At 43.9% G+C, this 22,800-nt stretch overlaps 1 protein-coding gene across 13 annotated transcripts in view; it reads right to left on the bottom strand.

Moving 5' to 3' along the window:
- The window catches only part of ANK3 (ankyrin 3), a 398,459-nt gene that overhangs the window by 201,435 nt on the left and 174,224 nt on the right, over positions 1 to 22,800 (bottom strand). The window contains exon 1 of one of the 13 annotated variants that reach the window (XM_077930565.1): positions 16,122 to 16,518. The exons of 11 other annotated variants lie outside the window; for them this stretch is intronic. In XM_077930565.1, the coding sequence (XP_077786691.1) occupies positions 16,122 to 16,235 (114 nt within the window). In that variant the 5' untranslated portion in view covers positions 16,236 to 16,518. Of the gene's footprint in view, positions 1 to 16,121; positions 16,519 to 22,800 lie in introns of those variants that run through there. One more of the 13 variants, XM_077930569.1, reaches the window with a different exon arrangement.

Raw genomic sequence — 22,800 nt, 5'->3', positions numbered from 1 at the left:
TGAATTTATTGTATCTGCTCAATGGTTATTCCTAATTGGACCTCCTCCGGAATAGGGGAGATTACCAGAATCTCTCAAATCTAGCTTCAAGTAGAATAACAGGAGGCAGAGGTCATCAACCTGAATTGTAGGAAATTACTCTGAAATATTGTTCACTTCACTGTTGCCAAGTCAAATGCATTACGATTCCAAAACTGGACATCTGATTTAAAAACAAAAACAAAGAAAACCACATCCAACATTTTCACAAATGGTCTGTGTACATCAGGGAGAGTGAAGCAACTCCTCAAAAACCCTGTGGAACTATATGTCCTGTAAACACAAATAGCTATAATCCAGGTACTTCAGTATTAAGTACTATTCTTCTTGTTGTTGTTAATCAATCAATCAATCAATCAATCAATCACCTTCCATACAAGTAAATTAATCACCTTCCATGCAATAAAAAACAGCAAAGAACAGTTTAAAAATAATTTAAAAACAAAAACAAAATAGCTCCCACCCACAGATGAAAGACTCTTGGCTTGGGAAATCCCAAAGCTTTTATTGCACACGGTCTGAGCATCAACTCGTAAGTACAGGAGACACAGTTCAACAGTTCATAAGCATAGTTCTAGGCATAAGTAAAGATGTCCCAACACCTGAGATGCCCCTCCCACTCTGTTTTTAAAATAATGGTGGGGTGGGGTGGGGGATCAGTGAGCCATGCAGTTCTTATCCGAAAAGAGAAGGTTGTACTTGCAAGTGAGCACACCATGCGGGGAAGGGGAGAGTGTGTGCTGGCTCTCTTCACACTGCGTAATATAGTGAGACCTTGACAACAGGACCTTAGTCTTAATCTCTTGACTTTGCCTTCATCTCAGCCAACTCTGCTGATTGCTCAGCCAATTCCCCTCCCCTGCTGGGATTTCTGGCAACAGCAGTGCAGGACCCGCCCGCCTCCCTCTGCATCACTACCTGAACTTTCTTTGCTCCCAACGTTGGGGTCCTCTTTCCTCTGACAGATCCTGCCATTCCTGCCCCATTCTGAATGGCACCACGGGGCCCATGACAAACATTGCAAACAAAACAAAACCTTGTAAAACTGTTTATTGTACTATGTTGCATATCCATGATCAAAAACGAGGGTATACAAATCTAAGCGTGGAAACCTGCATCAATATTTTTTTATTGCTTTATGGCAGGCATCCCCAAACTCGGTCCTCCAGCTGTTTTGGAACTACAACTCCCATCATCCCTGACCACTGGTCCTGTTAGCTAGGGATGGTGGGGGTTGTAGTCCCAAAGCAGCTGGAGGGCCGAGTTTGGGGATGCCTGGTATAGGCCCTGTATAAGATTAGTTAAGGAACCAAGCCCTTCTATAATCTGATGTTTTGACCAATGGCAAGGCTCCACTTTCTGTTTTGTGTTGTTGTCTCCAGGTATTACAAAGATGGAGAGAGAAAGTGGAACTTTGACTGAAGTGCATGCAAGTCTCTACTCACTCCAGCGCCTTCCAAGGTCTAGCTAATATTGTACCTTAAAACCTTTACTTATTGGCTTCTGCCATATTCCACAGGCCTTTTATTTTAGCTGAGATTGGCTAAGATTTTACCCTTATTTCCCATTCACAAGGTACATAAGGCTCCAATGAAATTAAAGGGAGCAAATGGAAAATATGACAAAACATCCCTTATTACCAAGGGGCCGGCCGGATGCTCCCCTTACAGCCAACAATTTGAGACCTTTTTGAAATCTTCCCTCGCAGTTATTATTTCTGAGGCCACCCTCTGGAATTCTGCGTTAACAAGGAGCCCAGAAGCTGCTGCATGCCCTGCAAAATTAGCACTAAGGCACACAGCACTCCTGCCTTTGACATTTCTTAAGCGATGAGGAAATGTTATAAATAATGTTGTGGAGAGGAAGGCATTCCTGCTATAAGAAATCTGAATTTTGTTTCCTGAGAAAGTTATTGTGCTTTCAAGTTCTTGTGTATGCTATTTGAATAACACATTTTCACAAGTCACAGGAATGAGCCTCTGGGTTCCTTGTGAAATTCTGCCATAGTCTTTGCTTCAAGGTCCTGCTTCTGTTTCAGGCGGAGGAAGGGGGATGCGGTGGGGGTGGACCGCCCCGGGTGTCTTCGTTGAGGGGGGTGACATTTGGCCCGCCGCCCGCCCGCAACTCCCAAGCCTACCCCGAGCTGTAGGGGGAAGGAGGGAGCTGCGCCACTTTGCTGGCGGCGTTCCCTTCTCCCTTCGTTTTGACAGGTTGGGGGAGGCTTGGGAGTTGCGGGCGGGCAGTGCACTGAATGTTGGCCATCGGCAGCTTCCTCTACCCCATGGGCGGCTTGCTCCACCCCCAGCTGCGGGCCATGCCCTCCGCTCTGTGCACCCAAGCGGCCATCCCATGCCTGAGAGGGCACCCTCTGTGCCCTGCCCCCCTCGGGAGTGTGCCCTGGCCATCGCGGGCATATGCTCCGCCACTGCTTGCTCTCCCTTTCACTGCAGGCCACTTGGCTTTCCAGCCTATCAGTTTCATGCTTTCAACTTTTTAACTCCTGAATTCAGTGCTGCCAGGTGCTAGAGTCTGGGGGAGGGAGTTGCAACCTGCAGCAAGGCTAAGTCAAGCAGGCAGCAAACAAGTTAAAATCTGTAACTTGGGAGGCAGTCCAAAAACCAAAAGTCTAGCAGTGCAAAGGAAGATACCTGGTAAAGCCCTTGTGGGAGTCTGTTCCACTGTCAAACAGCTCTTACTGTCAGAACGTTCTTCCTGATGTTTAGTCAGAATCTCTTTTTTTCGTAACGCGGGTCCTAGCCTCCGGAACAGGAAGAAAACAAGCTTGCTCCATCCTTCATGTGGCAGTCCTTTACATATCTGAACATAGCTATCCTATCTCCTCCCAGTCTCCACTTTACCAGGCTACCATACCCAATTCTGTCAACCATTCCTCATAAGGCTGAAAGCGACATATTTCAGCATTCAATAGAAAAATGTGTTCCTCCCTATGGAGGACTGTCCTATATAGATGCTTTGATTGCATTCCCACTGTCATAGGAAATCTCTTCTCTCAACTACTGTTTTATCTTTTCATCTACCCATAGCGGAACAGCAATCTTCAGTTATCATAATTTTTATTTTCACAGCTTCAAAGTCCTGGTTGTTTTTGATTAAATCATGGCAAGAAAACCTTGGACTGTAACATATTCAGCACATCCATAAATTCTCCTTGAAGAGGTTTTCTTTGCTAAGTTTGAAAAAGTGTACAAAGGAAAGCATTTTCTAGCTTGTCTTTTAACTTGCCTTTTTAGTATATTTATTCAGAACTAAAGGAACGACTTAACTTTCAGAGCTTTTGTTGTACGCACAGCAAAAGAGTTTGTAACGGATGAAATGGACTCTGGTGTATGAAAATGTAGGCCATAATAAATAATTGCCATAATTGTTGGTCTTATGCCATAATTGCCAGTCTTTAAGGTGCCACAACCCTTCTCCCCAGCATGGTTCAACTTTCATACATTCACTATGAGCCAAGAGTTCCAGAATGCAATTGGCCTAAACATGTATTGGTTTATTCAAAACATGCATTCATAGGTTACTGTAGAAACAAGAAATGTCAAACTTTTTGAAGAGGGCGAACCCTTCAGAGCAAATTTAGGGATTGGAGTGCAGCAGGGGTAGTGGGAAGCACAAAAAAACGAATTCCCTCCCTTGATGGAAGTATTACCATGTGTTTCCCAAACTTGGGTCTCCAGCTGTTTTTGGACCTACGATTCTCATCATCCCAGTGGTCAGGGATGATGGGAATTGTAGTCCAAAAACAGCTGGAGACCCAAGTTTGGGAAACACTGTGTTAGATACAACCCAGTGATAATCACACATGTAAGCATAAGTTAACATTTATGAATAAAATATTACTGGTTTTTATAAAAGAGCTTTATAACAGCCAATGCACCATGTAGGTCAGACAACAATCAAGACTCAGTGGCCAACTTTCAACATATTGACATACTACTTTTGCAATTTGACCTTGGTAGGTGGCAGTCATAGAAAGGGGTCCATCATCACACAGTGCAGCTCTTGGGGTATGGGGGTTTCCCCCTGAGGGTTTGGAGGGGCTTTAAAAAAAAAAGAAAACCCTTAACCTTAAATTTGTGTGGGTGGAATGAATGCAGCATATTGTTGAGAGGGCTAAACGTCTGGTTATCGAAAAGTGTTGGTGAACTGGAAGGTCAATCAGATGAAAAGTAACATTGTAGCCTGGGAACCTCAACAAAATGAGTCCATACATTGAGCTGGGAGTGATTTTCAATAGATGCAACACAGTGGCAGGATGACATGGGCTGCCATACGTCATTTGCAATGTTAGTCATGGCTGAACTTAAGAAGAAGTCAATGCAGACGCTTCAAAAAAGAGCTGACATATTGTAGAGCTAAGAGTATAAACGGTGAGCTCAAATCTCAACAGTTCAAATCCCAAGGTTCAAATCTCAGCTCAGCTATGAAATCACTAGGTGACTGTGGGCAAGTCATTGTCTTTCATGCTCCTATCTGCAGGGATGGGCTAAATGATCTCCAGTGAACATTTTAATGACAGAAATCGGATTAGAGGAAAGCTTCCTGAAAAGTTTCCTGAAAGGCCCACAGAGTGTATCCATTTCTTACGATTTTCCTTCTGTCCACAGCCACAACTCCCTGCTTCCTTTCAACAACAGATCACCTTCTTCCAAGTGGCATAATCCCAAAGCCAATTTGGTTTGGCAATGTGATGATACCACTGAGGCAAAGCAGAATCCGATTCAGAACAAAGGCAGTGCTTCCCGATCTGGAAGAATGCAAAGAACATAAGAAGAACTTCGCTGGATCAGGCCAAAGACACATCTAGTCCATAGTCCTGTTCTCACAGCGGCCAACCACATTCTTATGGGAAGCTCATAAGCTGAATAGGCACTAAACTCACTCTGAAGTCATTTCAGTTGCCCAGTGGCAGAGGAACGGGTGTGTGGGCTGCCCTGGGTGTCATCACGGAGGGGTGTGTGTGACAAAATGACAAAAATATGAGTTTTTTAAAAATTGGGCCCACGGAACTTTTTAGTTCAGTTAGCAAATGTAATGAAACGTGGCTGGCACTGGGTGCCACACCGCAGGGGCTGGCACTTACCACGGGGCCTGCAGCGTGCCTGAGACACATCTCTCCTGGGAGTGACGTGGTAGCTTGGTTGCCTGCAGGCTTCGCGCTGCCTGAAATGGCAGTGTGGGACTTGAGTCTGCCCTCCGCCTCTCTCTCAACCGCCCTACAGCTGAGGGGGAGTCGGCGGAGAGGCTCCACGAAGCGCGCCCTGCCCCCATGGGCAGCTCGCCCCGCCCCCGGCTGCAGGACACGCACGCCACACCCAGCACCTGAGCAGCTAGCTACACCGCTGCATTCGCCCTCACGCGATTCTGTCACGTAACCAAACTTGACTGGCCATGTGATTTTGTCACTGTGACTAGGATGAAGAGAAGCTCTTCATCAATAATGTTACTGCATCTGTGATTGCTCAGAATCGCAATAAAGACTCTCAAAGAAATAAACAACTATCTGACACTTAGAAGACATCTGAAGGCAGCCCTGCTTAGGGAAGTTTTTAATGACTGATGTTTTAATATATTTTTAATCTTTTGTTGGAAGCTGCCCAGAGTGGCTGGGGAAACCCAGCCAGATGGGCAGGGTAGAAATAATAATAATAAATTCATCACCATCATCATCATCATCATCATCATCTCAGTGGAGCAATGCTGCTGCCGCTCAAATGTCAGGCTGTGTGGGTGGAGTCACAAACACCTTGCTTGGATGTGTGTCAGGGGACGGCCTGCCTTCCTCTCCAGTGCCACTCAGCTACACCATCTAGCCCACCATGGAGTGCTGTTGCAAAGTTTATTTTGATAAAGAATGCTAAGAAAGTTGGGTATTTAGAAGGGGGGAAAATCACAGTATAAATATTAACTGTCATCAGCATCTCAGAAATAATGAATGATAGTAGCAGATGGGTGAGAGATTGCCTACTCTTGATGGGGTTACACTCCCTCTGAAGAAGCAGGTATGTAGCTTGGGGTACTCCTGCATCAATTGTTGTCACTGGAGGCTCAATTGGCCTACCATTGGTAGCATTCCATCAGCTCAGCTGGTGGCCCAGCTGCTCCCTTGTCTGGTCAGGGATTGCCTAAATTCTGCCATCCATGCTCTGGTGACCTCTAGGTTAGATAACTGTGACATGTTATATGTGGGCTGCCCCTGAAAATGGTTTAGAAACTTAAGCCGGAGTAAAACTCTTGCTCACCAGGGCAAGGCAGTTTGAGCATATAACACCAATTCTGACCCGACTGCACAGGTTGCCAATTAGTTTCTGGGCCCAATTCAAAGTGCCGGAACAGCTCAGGACTGCAATACCACTGGTTTTCCCCATATGAACCAACCCAGACCCTGTAATCATTATTTGGGGCTCTATTTTAACAAAGGAAGCTATTGGCTTAGTTCTGAAAATGCTTGCTGGGGTGTGGGGGGAGGGAGGGGGATATAAATTGAATTAATTAATTAATTAATTAATATTTAACACGTGGGTCTGCATTATTACCACTTTGAAAACAAATGACTATTTGAAGAAATATGCCAAGGGTTGCGAACAAGACGGTGGTAAAAAATTTTTTAGAAGGAAATGAAATAAAGGATAATAACATGAATATATCCTTCCCTCCCAAACTCGCCACCCCCAATCTATTTCTGAACAGACACAAATATCTTAACATGCAGCATATGAGTAATTCTCCTATGCAACTGAGTTTAGGAAGCAGAGATCAGATACCAATGATCTGCCTTGAACCATAAGGAAATGAGAGCAGTTTCTAATTAATGTGGTAGACAGCCCTGGCTTTGCCATCTTCCAATTTTGGCAGAAAGATGTCATCTGCTTTGTCTTTCTTCCCAAAGGTGCCAAGGAAGCAAAGTGCTAATTCAGTCACATCTTGCTTGTAAGAGCAGCAAAATGGCCTGCTCTTCACATCCTCCTCCAAAACAATTACCTACTCCACATTTATATGACCACTGTGGTTGCCTTTGGGTCACCCCCAAGTTATAATTGCACCAATACAATGTAGTGGGTGTTACTAGACTAGGCATGTTTGGGCTCAAGTCCTCACTCAGCCATGATGCTCAGAGGGCCAGTTGCTTTCCGTCTGCCTAGTCGACCTCACAGGTTTGTGGTGAGGTAAAATGGGATTATTCCATATACAGGACCCAGACCTCCCTGGAGGAGAGGAGGGATATACCGTAAATGTCACATATTCAAACGTTTGCACACCACTGTACTTTTGAGTGCCTTTTACTGTTGCCTCAACTGAGCAGAACTTTGTCCAAACCCTCCAGCATGTTGGAGGACTACATAGTCAAGCTGGGAAAGAATAAATCAATAAACTCATGGCTTGTATCCAGTATTGTCCCTTCTGCTCCCAGAAGACTCTTTGACCCAGAAGAAGTTTCCATGAATGGGAGGAGGAAGAGGGCAATGTGGCTGGTTCTCCATTCCTTCTGCAGCCATTTGCACTTCCATCTGCTCCAGAGAGTCAGGGTATCCTCTGGAACTGCATAAAAGGTGGCATGGAGGGTTGCAACCCAAATGCCTGTGATGACAAGTAAGATGGGGCAGGAATGCGTGCTGACTTCCTCAATAAAACTGCTGGAATTTCCCAAACCAAGAGTCCAAGTCTTTTGTCTGAGGATGGAAGCCAGGACAAGAAAGGGGGATTGCTTTTTTATGAAAAATGCCCCCATCCTACTTTCATTCAGTTGGACCAATGGGTCTTCAGTGAATGGAAGGGCAGGATATAGCTCCATCTCTTTGCCATAGAAGGAGGCATAGGGGAGATAATTATTTTTAGATATCAAAAATGGTGTATGTCTCACATATAAGAAAAGGAGCCCTCAGGAACCAAGAAAGGACTTGTCCACAGAACCCCAGAGAAAAGAACAAAACAATAGTTGTGTCAGAAGCCGAAGATATATCATGGAAAAGAAGTACAGAAAATTGGCCACACCATTTAGTAAGTGAGAGATAATTGAAAATGTGAGTAAGTGCTGTTTCAGCGGAATGACAAAAAAACCCCACCCACATTGAAAATGGGCTATGAAGAGCAAAATAAAATTGACATATCAAGTAAGAAGTACTTGCATTCAAGTACTTGCAGATTGAAAGGTACAAGAGAATTAGGGCAATAATTACAGAAGGAAAGAAGATCAAGAAATAATGAGAGAAACAAAAGGTGACTTTCAGGGTGTGTTGTTTTTTTTAAGTACTGGAAGAAAGTTGGAGATTACCATATGCAACATTAAAGGAAGAATTGTAGCAAAATATATGCTCCATTGTTTTTTAAATAAAATAAAATAATGATCTAGCACTATCTGTGCTGCAAGATCTGGCCTTGCTAGATTGGGAACTGTCCGTAGCTAATAACAGTACAATATTCAAAATAGACCAAAGAGTATCTATTTAAAAGGCCCTGCTAAAAGGCCCCAGCCAAGGAATCCCTCACTTACATCTTCAAATGGCCATATTATTATTGTTATTGCTCATATTATTTCCATAAAAAATATCAAAACCATGAGTACTTCATAGTAAAGCATCAAGTCTGTAAATTATAACAGCTTTTCTATTTAACAACCATCTGATCAAGTTAGAACTTGATGCTTTTAACGGCATAAACATTAGTGAATGGGGATGAGAGTCCAGCCAAAGAATGTTGGCCAGTCACCAAGAGTATCGAACACTAGCTTTTTTAATAGTACAAAATTACCAAGGCATCAAATTCTGAAAACAAGTAATGCTCTTCTAGGCTGCATCAACAGGGAAGCACAGTGTCCAGATCAAAGGATGTCATAATCCCGCTCTATTCTGCCTTGGTCAGACCCCACCTGGAGTCCTGTGTCCAGTTCTGGGTACCACAATTTAAGAATACCTTGACAAGCTGGAACATATGCAGAGGAGGGCAACCAAGGTGATCAAGAGTCTGGAAACAAAGCCTTATGAGGAATGGCTGAGGGAGTTGAATACGTTTCGCCTGAATAAGAGCAGGCTGATAGGGTAGCCATCTTCAAATATCTAAAGGGATGTCACATGGAAGATGGAGCAAGCTTGTTTTCTCCTGCTCCAGAGGGTAGGATCCGAACCAATGGCTTCAAATTACAAGGAAGGAGATTCCAACTAAACGTCTGGAGTTTGGGAGGGAGTAGAATGGGCTCCCTCAGAAGGTAGTGGATGCTCCTTCATTGTAGGTTTTTAAGCAGAGATTGGATGGCCATCTCTCAAAGATACTTTAGTTGAGCTTCCTGCATTGCAGGGGGTTGGACTAGATGAGACTTGAGGTGCCTTCCAACTCCACTATTCTGTGATTCTGTGTCTTTGGACTACAGTACTTCAAATTTTGAGGGGAACACTACAGGCGTGATATAGCAGCATAGGAACTAGCTAATTCTGTAGTGTGGGAAACAGCTCGCAGAAAGCTAAGTAAGTAAGCCGCCTAGAGTGGCTGAGGAAACTCAGCCAGATGGGCGGGGTATAAATTATAAATTACTACTACTACTACTACTACTACTATGTATGAAATAAATGGGGGAAAATTCGTAACTAATGGAACAGCTTGTGTTCTTGGTTGAAAAACATGAAGCAAAGACTTTGTTTAGGAGTGCGGAGCTGTAATTTAAACTTCTGAGGGTTTTATGCCCGTATTACATGTAGAGAAATTTTTCATCATATAGTTGTTAGAGATATGGATCTTGGTGGTAAACCCGGGACTAGTCTGTACCACTTCTAGCACAGAGAAAGCCTGCAGCACAAAGAAAACTGTTATGGAAAGGGACTGTAAAGGTAAAGGGACCCCTGACCATTAGGTCCAGTTGTGAATGACTCTGGGGTTGCGGTGCTCATCTTGCTCTACAGGCCGAGGGAGCCGGCGTACAGCTTCCGGGTCATGTGGCCAGCATGACTAAGCTGCTTCTGGCAAACCAGAGCAGCACACGGAAGCACAGTTTACCTTCCCGCCAGAGTGGTACCTATTTATCTACTTGCACTTTGACGTGCTTTCAAACTGCTAGGTTGGCAGGAGCAGGGACTGAGCAATGGGAGCTCACCCTGTCACGGGGATTCGAACCGCTGACCTTCTGATCGGCAAGCCCTAGGCTCTGTGGTTTAGACCACACCACCACCAAGATATGGATCTTGGTGGTAAACCCGGGACTGGTCTGTACCACTTCTAGCAAACAGAAAGCCTGCAGCACACAGAAAACTGTTATGGAAAGGGACTGTAGCCTAGCCTTTTCCCTGACCTCTAATTTTTCTATATGGAAGTATTTTAAATATATATATATGTTCAGTCTTTGATATAGGTTACATATGACCCTTTAGTGCAGCAGAAGTGGGGCAATAGCTTTTAAGGAGATTATAAAATGGTTACATTAAAACAACAACAACAAAGAACCTGAGCAAGAAGACAACTTTTTGTCTTTGGAATTTTGGCTTCCAAGCAGTCGGCAGAAAAATAATGTCTCAAAATCACACATAGCTGTCTGCAAGCAAGACTTATTCTTATTCATTGAATTTATATACTGTCCTGTGCCCAGAGCTCTCAGGGCAGTTCACATACATTTTTAACCAAAAAATTATAATCAACTGGACCACACCCAGCATAAAAAGCCCTTCTATCTTTAATAGAATCTTTTGCACTGAAATTAACAAATCTATTCTACATGTTAGGCACATGGGAAATTAAACCTAGTTTCCTTAGCCTTGTGCATAAACTAGTGCAAGACAGAAAAAAAGGCATACAAATAATACTTCCTCTTTAAGGTGTCATTTAACAAAAATGTTCAAGGATAACATCTTACCCTTTTTTAATATTTGAACTCTTCACACTGCTCATGAAACTGAGAGCAGGATGTGCCCCTAAATATTGGTATACAGTATTCTGGGATGGGAAGTGAGGAGAATTTCTTCAGCCACCCCTGAGCTGCCAGCATATTTTAATTATTACTCACTATCACCATCACCACTTCCATAGAATTGTTATAACATTTTGTAGCTCTTCGCTTACTGTTCCTTAAAACCCTGTGAGATACAGGTGAGGCTGCAGCAAAGTGGCCACAATTGCACATCGTGCTAATGTATGATTTTAGTGTGATGTGAACAAGAAGCACATCACATAAGGAGCAGTTAGGAATCTCAGGTCTGTGTGCTTCTCCTTCCCCTCTGGCCAGGAGGATGGAGCTGGGAGAGCATGCCTACTCCAGCTCATGCACATCTGGCTAAGCTATCATTTAGTGTGACACGCAACATGGCCAATGACTTGACCAGTTTGAATTGGTGTCGCCCCACCTCACCTTCCACAACAGGTGCCCAACCTGCCTGCACATTAAGACTCTCCGTCTGTTCAGGCACACATGCTATATTAAACTTGCGCTTAGATTTGGCATTCTCCGGAGGCGCAAATATGAAATATTATTTCAGTTGGTTAGAGCATGGTCTCCTAACGCCACGGTTGCAAGTTACATCCTTGTATGGGGCAATTGCATATTCCTGCATTGCAGGGGGGGGGGGGGTTGTACCAGATGATCTTCAGGGTCCTTTCCAACTCTATCATTCTATGACTCTATGGTTTTAATCTCTTTCTAGCACAGGTGGGCCTTTGATTAGGCAGTATACAGCAGCTACCTAAGGCAGCCTAAATTTTGAGCACCAATGAAGTATAGCAGAATTAGAGACAAGATAGCGCTGATCCCTGGGGCACAACCAACCAGGAAGTTCTCTGATATGGCAGGACCACTGAGATGAATGGGAGATGTTTCCATTCATTTCACAGAGACTTGGATAATGTAGTTTCCTAGAGGAATGTATCCTAGGACAACTAGCAGACAAGAAAAAAACCACTTGGCTTTTCTGTTTTGGATACCCCAGTCTCTTGAACTGGCCCACAATGCCTTGAAATGCAGCCAAAAGACAAGCCCACATGGATCTTATTACTTTAATCCGATGCCAAATAATCTTTTATTCCTGCCCCCAATTTCCTCCTACCAGTCACCCACACAAGGGCTGGCACCCCCCCCAAAGCCTCCTCCTCTTCCTCTCCCCCACTGCTCCTGCCGCCCCTCCCTCTCTCCTCAGTCGTCTCCTCCCAATAAATGCTGCTAGCACTGCCTTCTCCACCTCTCCTCCTGGCCCCTCATCCTATGCTTTTGGTTTGTCGTGTTACTAGTGGCAATAGTTTCCCCTCCAGCCTGCCTCATTCTGGGTGAGACAGCTGAGAGAGCGCCTTGGATGGACCCCCTTGGCCTTTCCCTAGTGAGTCAGGGAGGAGGAGGAGAGCCCTGCAGGAGCCTCGCCAGGTGGGTTGGTGGTGGTGGTGGCAGCAGAGCCTGTGGGCCGTGAGGCGAGCAATGAGGGGGACCAGGGCTACCAATTTGTCACAGCCACTTCACAGGTATTGGCTTTCCCCATGAATGTGCTGGCCTTGTCCACACCCTTCCATACATACATACTATTCAGTCAACTCACATCCCTAGAGAATTGCTGTCTCAGTTATGCTTGTACACAGAGATGGGTTGAGTATAGGAAAGCGAGGAGGTTAAAATGCATTCAAAAAGGCTGGGCACGTTCCAGCCCCATTTCAACAGGGTCTTACTCAAATCAGGGTTCAGACTTCCCTTCCTGCCCATCACCCACTTTCTCCCTTGCCTTATCACATGCCAGACTTCCATTTAAATGATGGCACTTGTTGTTTACAAAGAAAGGGAAGATTTGCAATCTCCCTTTCCCCCGACCAGTTACATGCCCTGTAGGTTATTTTCTGCTGCAGATTATGAGGATTGTGGTCATCTGAGAAGCCACCTCACAGTGTCTCTCCTGCCATCTTTGTAACTCGTCTTTGGGCTACAAAGTGGTGAGAGGGAACTGTTAACATTGTCTTCCTTATTGATACTTCACAGTTCCACACTCACCCAAATCCATACCTCTGGTTAAACTCTGGTTACTAAAATGGATTAGAATGCTCTCCCCTTCACCCGTTGGCATATATAAATCTTAATGATAACATGGCATTTGCGTCGCCCTTGTGAGACCTAGCTGCACCCAGGCTCCACCCACTAATTAACAAGGCCTTGCCCCTTGGGCTCCTCCCCCTGGGTGTATGCAGCAGTATCCCTATTCTCATCTGTCAAATGTTGCAGAAGATGACATTTTGTGTGGTTCATTCAGAGACAGGCAATGGAGACGGGGTATTACACAACACAGGCCTGATTCACTGACTCTTTTGTACACCTGAACTGGGGAGGTGGGAATAAGCAACACTCTTTCCTAAAGCACTTAACTGAAGTCTCACTGGTTTCAACTTTACTAGATTATCTGAAAAGAGTTAGGTGGTCTGGTGGCATTTTCAGAGCCAACCTGGGGGGGAATTGTATTCAGAGAAGAAGAAGAAGAAGAAGAAGAAGAAGAAGAAGAAGAAGAAGAAGAAGAAGAAGAAGAAGAAGAAGAAGAAGAAGAAGAAGAAGACAGACTTAAAATACAAAGGGGGTGAAACTGCTTCCTAAGACTGCAGTCCTAATATTAGATGGGAATCATGTCTGTCTGGTGCTGTTATTAACAGGCTGTGTTCAGTTCTGCAAACTGAAACCATCACATGGCTAAATCTCTGTTGCCTGAATTGCCCAGGGATTCTAACCATCACCAGTGTTTTAATATGACTGGAAGCCTCCCAGAGGGTTTTTTCTAATACGGTTCAGGTACAGGGTTAGCCTTTGAGCATCAGCATTGCTGGTGGGTCTTATCTGCAGTGACTCACAATTCACAGAGAAAAAAGGGGGGTTGCTAATTAAAAAGAAACTAAACCACCACCTTAATGAACAGAGAGATGAGACATGGATTCCGTGCTGCACAAAGGAAGGTCAGAATGGTTGCTGCTACAGTCAATATGCACCCTGGTTGGATCTGCAAATGCACCAAAGTTAACCCCCAGGTTCTTTCCTTCTCTCTCTCTCTCTCTCTCTCTCTCTCTCTCTCTCTCTCTCTCTCATTCACTTCTTAAATAAATTCAGCATGTCTGTAGCATACACCAAGAGAAAATAAATATTGCCCTTTGGGTTCACTACTCTGAAACCTTTCTCCCATAACACAATCCTGAAAGAAAATCCATGGCATTTATGATGACTGCAATTTTTTTTTAAAAAAAAATTGGCCATGTCCCACCCTGGTTGCTAGGAGATGTCCCTTCTAAGACATCATGCTGTATAAACAATAAAGCATTTCTGTCGACATAGCAATTGTCTAAACCACTGAATCAAGAGGCACTTATTGGCATGGTCACCCCCTGCCTCCTCCACTTCTATATTCTGCTCATATGACAACATGAATAATCACAAAGGCACCACACACTTGCTATTGTTAAAGCCAAGCCTACTTGAAAGAAAATACCCAGCTCCCTTGTAAGAAAGTTAATGGGAGGCTATGAATTTCAACTCTGACTCCAAAAACGCATGCACGCACACACAGAAAGACGTATGTTGAGGGGTGACCCTTTTTGAAGACTGCATTCCTGCGAGTGTTTGGGGCGGGACAGAAAGAGACCCTGGTTTCATTTGTAACGCATAAAATAAAGTTTGGGGGTGGGGATCATGAACATTTATATCATCCTTGCTTTTCAAGTGGAAAAGCCAGGAAACCAACCCTTAGGGCTGCATTTTGTTCCCCTAGTTTCATCTATGCAGAAAAGGAGACAAGAGCAGTAATTTAACAGAAAGCCTGCTCGTGCCCCTTTAAATGGGAGAAATACCCATAAACCTACATGCTGCAGTACACACTCTGCTGCAGCCATCTATATACAGCCTTCTAACGGTCTTACTGTATCAGAAGGCTCCTTAGTGCCTTTTCTCTCTCTCTCATTACACTCAGCACTGCTTTTTGCAGTGAAAAGAGAAGGGGGTGGGGAGGAAGAAAGCTGAGGAAATGAGAAGCTGCCACCCAAGCCACAGAGGCACATATGCACAGAAGGAATTTACAATGTGTCCTTTAAGGAAACACATGCATCAGTGCTCAGAGCCCATTAGATTATGCGTCCCTTAGGGAATATCACAAAGGGACATGAAAATGCAACATAACCTCATTCCTGTGTTCAGACTATAGGCATCTGAGCGGCTTCTGTTTCCTTTTCCTTAAAGAATATTCACAGCTATTAAGCACCAAGAAACCACCACAGGGCCCTTTTCTGGTGCGTAAGGTGTCCTCTTAAAGGGCAAGCCCACACAGCATCTTCATTTAGGGTTCTGCTCTTATTTTCCACTATTGTGTTTCAAGGCTTATGTTGGGGGAAGCCAGCTGGCTTCAGTCAAAATTCAGCAAGGGCTAGTACACACTAGATTGGCATGCCCAGGACTCAGTTTACCCCAAGTACCTCTGCATCTAAGGTAATTACAACACAACTGGGGGAGGGGATGTTGGAACAGGGCTCAGTAATCTCACGCCAATATTTCAACCTAACAAAAGAAAGTTTATAACAACAGTTGATTTAGGCATTATTTCCCCATAAAATAGGCCGTCAAGATAGAAAACTCATACTGCAGCAGCACATTCAGTGACTTCTGTTGAAATTAATGGATTATTTCAAAGGCAAACATGTGAGAGAGTCCCGGCAGAATTTCTGCACAGATTTCTTACCAACAGACCACAAACCAACTATTTATCCTCACGTGAGAACTACGCAGATGCTAATTGTTTAACCTGCAAAACTGCCATTTCTTAAACTGACTTCCATTGCACTGAAATAAAACGAGCTCACATCTCAAGACAATGTGATAATCTGCCGGGGGTGTGTGTGTGTGGAGAGAATGCACACCACCTGCGCTGGTCACTGCAACAAATCTAGAATCTCTGACTTTAAAAAAGAAACATTTGCCTTTCAAAGCGACCCCCGCCCACCGCAAGTTTTGGCTTGCAATGACATTTCACAGCCTTAACAATTATCCACAGTCAGTCACAAGCGTACCACATCTCTGCTCTCACTGCAGTGTGAGATGTCAAAGTAAAACAAAGGAATCCATGTAAAGAAATTGCTGTTACAAATAAAGGTACCTTTTTCTTCCGATCCTTGGATCTTTTCCTATGTTTCCTCTTTTTCTCATTTTCTTCTTCGGCGTTAAGTTCTAAATCTCTGTTTTTCTTGAGCTGTGATGCTGCGTGAGCCATAACGCATCAAGGACACCCTTTGCAACAATCCTGCCTGGTATATAAGGTGATATCCTCAGGCACCTTTAACCAGCCCTCATCACAAGCAATGCCTGGAAGACAAGCTGTGGCTGGAGCCAGGAAGACATTCGCAATTCAAAGGTCTTGACGAAGCTGGCAGATGCTACACAAATTCATGCTTGCAACATCTCTTCCAGTACCTTTCTGTACCTGAAGCTCGGCAAAACAGTGCAGCCATCCTAATGCATTTAACGTAACGAGAAAGACAGCTGGGACAGAGAAAGCTGTATTATGGCTGCACCCCCCCCCCCCACCAGCTGGAAGTGTCTAAGTGATTCCACTGAAGGGGGTATGCTGGAAATGATGGCTTCCTCTTACAAACACTCCAAAGCAACAACTCCTGTCGGATCAGTGTTTTTCTTCAAATATCCTCACATGCATTTTAGAAATCCACCCCTCAAAAACAACGGTTAGGATTTATACTCCCTCGCTTAATTCTGCATGGTGAGCCACTTAACCCACAATGAAATGGAGCAGCTCCCACTTTAGATTAACTGCTGATGGTGACAAAAAATAAAAAAATAAAAAATATATTTCTCCTCCCCCCCTTCATTTTACCATGGAGACCCTGACTGCATTATGTAGAAAACAATGCACGCATTGCTATATCTTAACAGCGTGCCCTTTATGCTGAATGTTCGATCTTGCTGCAAGGATTACAGAAAGCACTGTTGTCTTATTCTTCCTTTCTTTTCTAAACACATGCTTATTACAACACATCTTGGGAGGGGGGAGGGGGGAGATGTGATCATGCGAGCGCACGAAACAGGCCTCTAATTCATAGGAAATTTCCTGGCAATTTTCTTTTACATGATCGAAAGGGGGGAAACAGAACCCACCCCCCTGCACAGACAGGAATCTGTGTAACAAACCCTATTTCCTTGCACTGAGCAATGTAGACTTAGGCTTTTTATGGAAGGGCTTGCTTCGATCACCTTGCTATTTTTGCCACCTGAGTCCTCAGTGACTGCAGCTTTTGAATATTCATTAGGGGAGGTAAAATAGCATCAGTATAAAAAGACCTGCAGGGGGCATTTTCCACTAGCATGGGCTCAAAGGAGATCAAGACAATTTGTACCACATGTCATTCTGTATCTGTTGGCATCTAAAATTATGCATATATCAAATATATATAGAGAGGGAGACCATACTGTGTATGTATCAACACAATGTATTTATATATGTGTGTGTGTGTTTCTGTGAGTGAGCGTTTGTGTTTGCTCACATACACAGACACTAGCATTATTGTTTACAATAGCAGGGCTATAGAGAAACCAGACAAGGAAGGAACCAACTTGTCAAATAGAAATAGAAGTAGCAGCCTTTTTAAGGGGCACTGTGATCGCATCTCCTTGCTCTAAATACAGTTCTGGAATCCCGGGGTCTGTGACAAAGGACTCAAGCAGAGATTTCCCTTGGGGTTACTAGAGGAATTATGTGTGTGTTGCCCCACCCCCCAAGCCTCGCAGAGGCAGAAGCTACACTCCTCCTTGACCTTCTTCCCAGATTATTATTTCCCTCTACATATCTTGATTGGCAGAGGAAGTAGAGTGCTGACCCACTTCTTTATCCTTCCCTAACCAGCGCAATGCAGGCAAGCCATATGCCTTTCTCTGTCTGGTGTTGACTGGTGCTGCTGAAGGCCAATGGTGCCCATCCTTGGTTTTTCATAGGTTTTCGGCTTCGCTGGGGTCCTCCCTATCGCCTTCACAGAACCTTACAAGTGCACCACAGGTCTGTATGGTCTCACAGGGTTCTCACACTCTTCCTTTCTCCTTAGGGCTTGTTAGGGTAGCCAGCGTTTGATTTTAAACATATCTGTGTCTGTCCCCTGCTCTACTCTGCTCCAAGATGGGTCCCAAAGACAGACCAAGGGCTGGGAGAGCCAGAATAAAATATGGCACTGCATAAGAGGAGACAGAATTGGAACCAAGTGTAGCGTGTTGAACAGAGCTTGGCAGAATTTGATCTTTACTGGCTTTCCAGATCTAGGACAGGACACCTAACAGAAAGGATCACTGAACGTTACAAGCAGTAAATATTAAGTTATATATAAACTACATAATTATGTAGAATAACATAATAAGCTACCATGTGATACCTTTGTAACAAAGGTAAGGTAAATGACCTCTGGACGGTTAAGTCCAGTCAAAGGCGACTTGGGGGTGCAGTGCTTATCTCGCTTTCAGGCCGAGGGAGCCGGTGATATTTTTTTTCTGTCAAGTTTAGTGATTCATGAGAGGGAGATGGAAATCTGGCTTGGGAAATTCCCTCTATTTGTTAAATAAAAGAAAGGTGCTTCACATACAGTATTCTAATCACGCACAGTATCATGTTATAACATAGCATATTGCAGTGAGATAGTATTTTATTTCTAAGATATAACTCTCTCTTATGAAAGATAAGACATGGAAAGATTGAATTGTTTTTAACTGTTTTTATTTTGTATTTTTTCTTTTTCTTTTTTCTTTTTGTAATATTTTGAAAACCTTAATAAAATTTTTTAAAAAAGATATCTCTCATAAAGTTTTATAAATGTAATATAAATGGATCCTGATAAAGCAATAGCATTTTGCCCAAATAACAAGCCAAAAAGGGAATCTCTAGAACAGGGGGTTCTTAACCTGTGGTCCATGCATGGGCTTCAGGGGGTCTGTGAACTGATCACACCCAAAAAATCCCAGTGCAATAAAATCTTGCAAAAAATGTGCATATTTCTGGGGAGGAGGTCCACAGCTTTCAACAGATTCTCAAAGGGGTCCATGACACACACACACACACACACACACACACACACGGTTAAGAAGTACTGTTCTGTAAGTTATATGTGGCTTTAATGGTGCATAACCTTGCCTTCCTCATGCTCAGTGGACCATGTCAAAATCTCAGTTCCACCTCAGCTGGATGAGCAACAGTTCCTCAACTTCTTCTTCCTTCAAGCTCACTGTAAACTTTTCATGACCTGGGATAAAACCCAGGAAGGAGAAAGAAGGGTTTTAAAAGAGGATCCCCCATCCCTGCCTGTCTGCCTCCTCACCTCAGAGTGAGGAACATTGTCCCCCACAAAGGCTTGCCTCTTAAAATTTATGGGTGGGTGGTGGGTGCCCCTCTCCCCACCAGAGAGTGTGGTGCATTATTCAGTTGTGTGGTGGGTACGTCATAAGGGCACCCCATTGTCTTTCAAGACAGACAGCTGCCAACAAAATCCTGCCCCGGTGGGCAGCCTGGCTGCTGCATTCTGTACCAGTTGAAGTTTCTGAACTGTCTTCAGAGGCAGCCCCATGTACAGTGGTACCTCAGGTTACAGACGCTTCAGGTTACAGACTCCGCTAACCCAGAAATAGTACCTCGGGTTAAGAACTTTGCTTCAGGATGAGAACAGAAATTGTGCTCCGGCGGTGTGGCGGCAGCGGGAGGCCCCATTAGCTAAAGTGGTGCTTCAGGTTAAGAACAGACCTCTGGAACGAATTAAGTTCTTAACCTGAGGTACCATTGTATAACATGTTGCAGTAATCTAATCTAGAGGCTACCAGAGTTTAGATGAGAGAAATTGGGCTATCCCGGTCCAGATAAGGGCGCAGCTGGGCCATCAGCCAAAGCTGATGGAAGGCACTGGGCACCACTATGTACACTTTAGGTACACTTAATATACTGCTTCTGGCTCCAGGGCAGACTCCCAATGAACAACCCTGTAAACATGAATTTGTTGCACTTGTTCTTAGGAAGTGTACACCTCATGGGTGCCATGTATTTTTATAGAAAAGAACTAACTTCGTTGTTATTGTACTTCACATCATTAATATTTATTAGTGAGGATGGGGTAAAGAATCAAAATGGGACACCCTTTAACAACTGCATAATATTATTGCAGCCGACATTCCAGAAATGTCTGAAGTTTGCTCTTGCTTCACTTCCAAGACAGGTAAGATGTGTAAATAATGAATTTGTGCTATGCAGCTCTACGCCCACTCTGACAAAAACAGAATGGAAAGCAGCTTCTCTGACCTAATTATTACACTCGAGAGACCATATTGGCTGTGAGTCCTGGAAGGACTGTTCCCTGCCTTGCAGGCCTTTTCTACCTGGATTGCGAGGGTGTGGCTTTGACTGACTCCAGCGACAAAAATGGAGGCTGCTGAACAGACACTTGGGCTGGGGTGTTTTGGGGGTGGTTGTTGCTGTTGGGGGGGTTGTATCTTTATTTTAGATCTTGTGATTTAGGAGGAAATTGTTCAGTTTGGTTGTGTATTTTTGAATGTTTTATTTATTGTTTATGACTATTCTTGTTGTGTTGTTGTAAGCTGCCTTGAGCACAGTTTTAACTGTGGAAAGGCGGCATACAAATAAAATAATGTAGGTATATGTTTGTTTGTTTTTGTTTGTTTGTTTGAATGAATGTAAGCATGTAAGATGTTAGATAGAAAGCACTTTATTTTTATTTTGCTTTAAATATTCAAAACTTCGGCGTTCTTACAAATTCCAGTACAAAATTAATGGTGATGTTTTAGGTCCACTCAGCTTGTGACCCACTAAGCGAAATTCAGCTTCATGAACCACCTGTTCTTTTCTTTTTGCAGCTGGATATCTGTGTCTGGCTTGCCGATCAGAAGGTCGGCGGTTTGAATCCCCGAGACGGGGTGAGCTCCTGTTGCTCAGTTCCTGCTCCTGCCAACCTAGCAGTTTGAAAGCACATCAAAGTGCAAGTAGATAAATAGGTACCACTCTGGCGGGAAAGTAAACGGTGTTTCCGTGCGCTGCTGTGGTTTGCCAGAAGCGGCTTAGTCATTCTGGCCACATGACCTGGAAGCTGTATGCCGTCTCCCTCGGCCAATAAAGCGAGATGAGCGCCGCAACCCCAGAGTCGGTCACGACTGGACCTAATGGTCAGGGGTCCCTTTACCTTTACCTGTGTCTGGGAGGCTGTGTTCAGCTTGGCGGGCTACAAGTTCTGCAGGCCCAGTTTATTTATTAAACAGGCTGGAATAGTGGCAAACAAATACATGCATTTGTAGAGGGAAATTTCATTAAATTTACAGACATAAAGTGACATTAGAATACCCAAAAATACCAATCTTTTTTTTAAAAAATAAACAATAAACTGGATTCTAGGACTTTCATGTCCTGCTTGTGAGGTTCCAGAGGCAGCTGTCTGGCCAGAGTTAAGACTAGGCTTCTGGACTAGACAGAATTTTGCTTTGATCCAGGCAGTTCCTTTCTGCCCTTTGTGTATACATCAGTCATGACAGTGCTTCCTATTTACTTGTGGTTCAGCTCAACCGATCTTTTGCCCACGTTCATGTCACTTATTCAGGAACATGTACAATTTGTTATTCATGAGCAATAAACAGAAAACAGTAACAGTGTATGAGAATCCTTCTATCTGCAATAGTATCAGTAAGTCAATCTACCCAAAGCAAATGGATCTGGGTATGACGCAGGAGCCAGGGACAGCAGCCAAAAAAATCCCAAAATCAAATGTAGCAGCCTCCCCCGTCAGCTACAATGATGGTGTCTAAGCTCCAGACAATGGAAGCATACAAAATGCAGCTAAGGAAGATATATGCAAACAATTGCATCACAGTGCTGTAAATCAGGCACAAAGTCACTACCACAGTGGGTCTTCCTACAAGCTCCAATCATGCTTCAAGGTCAGGGAGTGCTGCTTTTGAGACAGTGATGAGTCCTCTGAAGGATGCCCGGTCCATTCTGAAAGCAGTTCTAGGGCAAGGCTCCCTAGCACTTAGGAATCTCTCCTGAAATAATTTTGTGCACAGTGTACTTGCTGACTACATATTCATCTTTCCCAAGAAAAGGATTCTTAGGTGCAGCCTTGTAAGCTGAGCCCACAAAACATTTCTACCAGCTCATCTGCTCATTTGAGTAGAATCTTGAGCTGACATAATAGGCTGTACCATTTCAGGCTAAAAGTGAGGGGTGATTTTTTTTGTAGTGTGCTCTAACTTTTTTTAAAAAAACCCCTGAACCACCCACCCCTTCCCTGCAAGCATGATGCAAACTCATCAAGGAGAAAGGTTCAAGTCCAAACTGTTCTCTATTCTAGTTTAAGGGAGCAGTGTTGTTTTTAAACACACGGCATTAAAATATGTAAGTATACTGATGTGGAAACAGGGTTGGCACAGCAGTGATGACTCACCTCATTGGGTACCCATGGCGCTTCCCTGTTACTTCCTCCTTGATTACTCCCACCCCCCAATTTGTAACTATGGGGGTGCATGTGTGTTCCACTGGTGTGTTTCCCTCATGATGTGATTGTAAGAATAGACTTTTTTAAAATAAAAAAAAAAAAGCTTTTTCAGTGCATGCGTATTATGGGGGTGGAGAGACCAAACCCATTATGATACAGTGAGTAAATGCTACAACACCGGGCAATTCTAGTAATTTATGATTCAATGTAGAGTGTAACAGATGACCCTACCTTAACAATGTAGGAATAGCAGTTATTCTGGATTAAATAATCATTTACGCAAAGCTGTGGTTCTGTGTA

This window comes from Podarcis muralis, chromosome 6 (assembly GCF_964188315.1).
Source record: "Podarcis muralis chromosome 6, rPodMur119.hap1.1, whole genome shotgun sequence".
NCBI lineage: Eukaryota > Metazoa > Chordata > Lepidosauria > Squamata > Lacertidae > Podarcis > Podarcis muralis.
The sequence above is the reverse complement of the archived record's forward strand: the minus strand, read 5'-3'. Positions and strand labels throughout refer to the sequence as shown.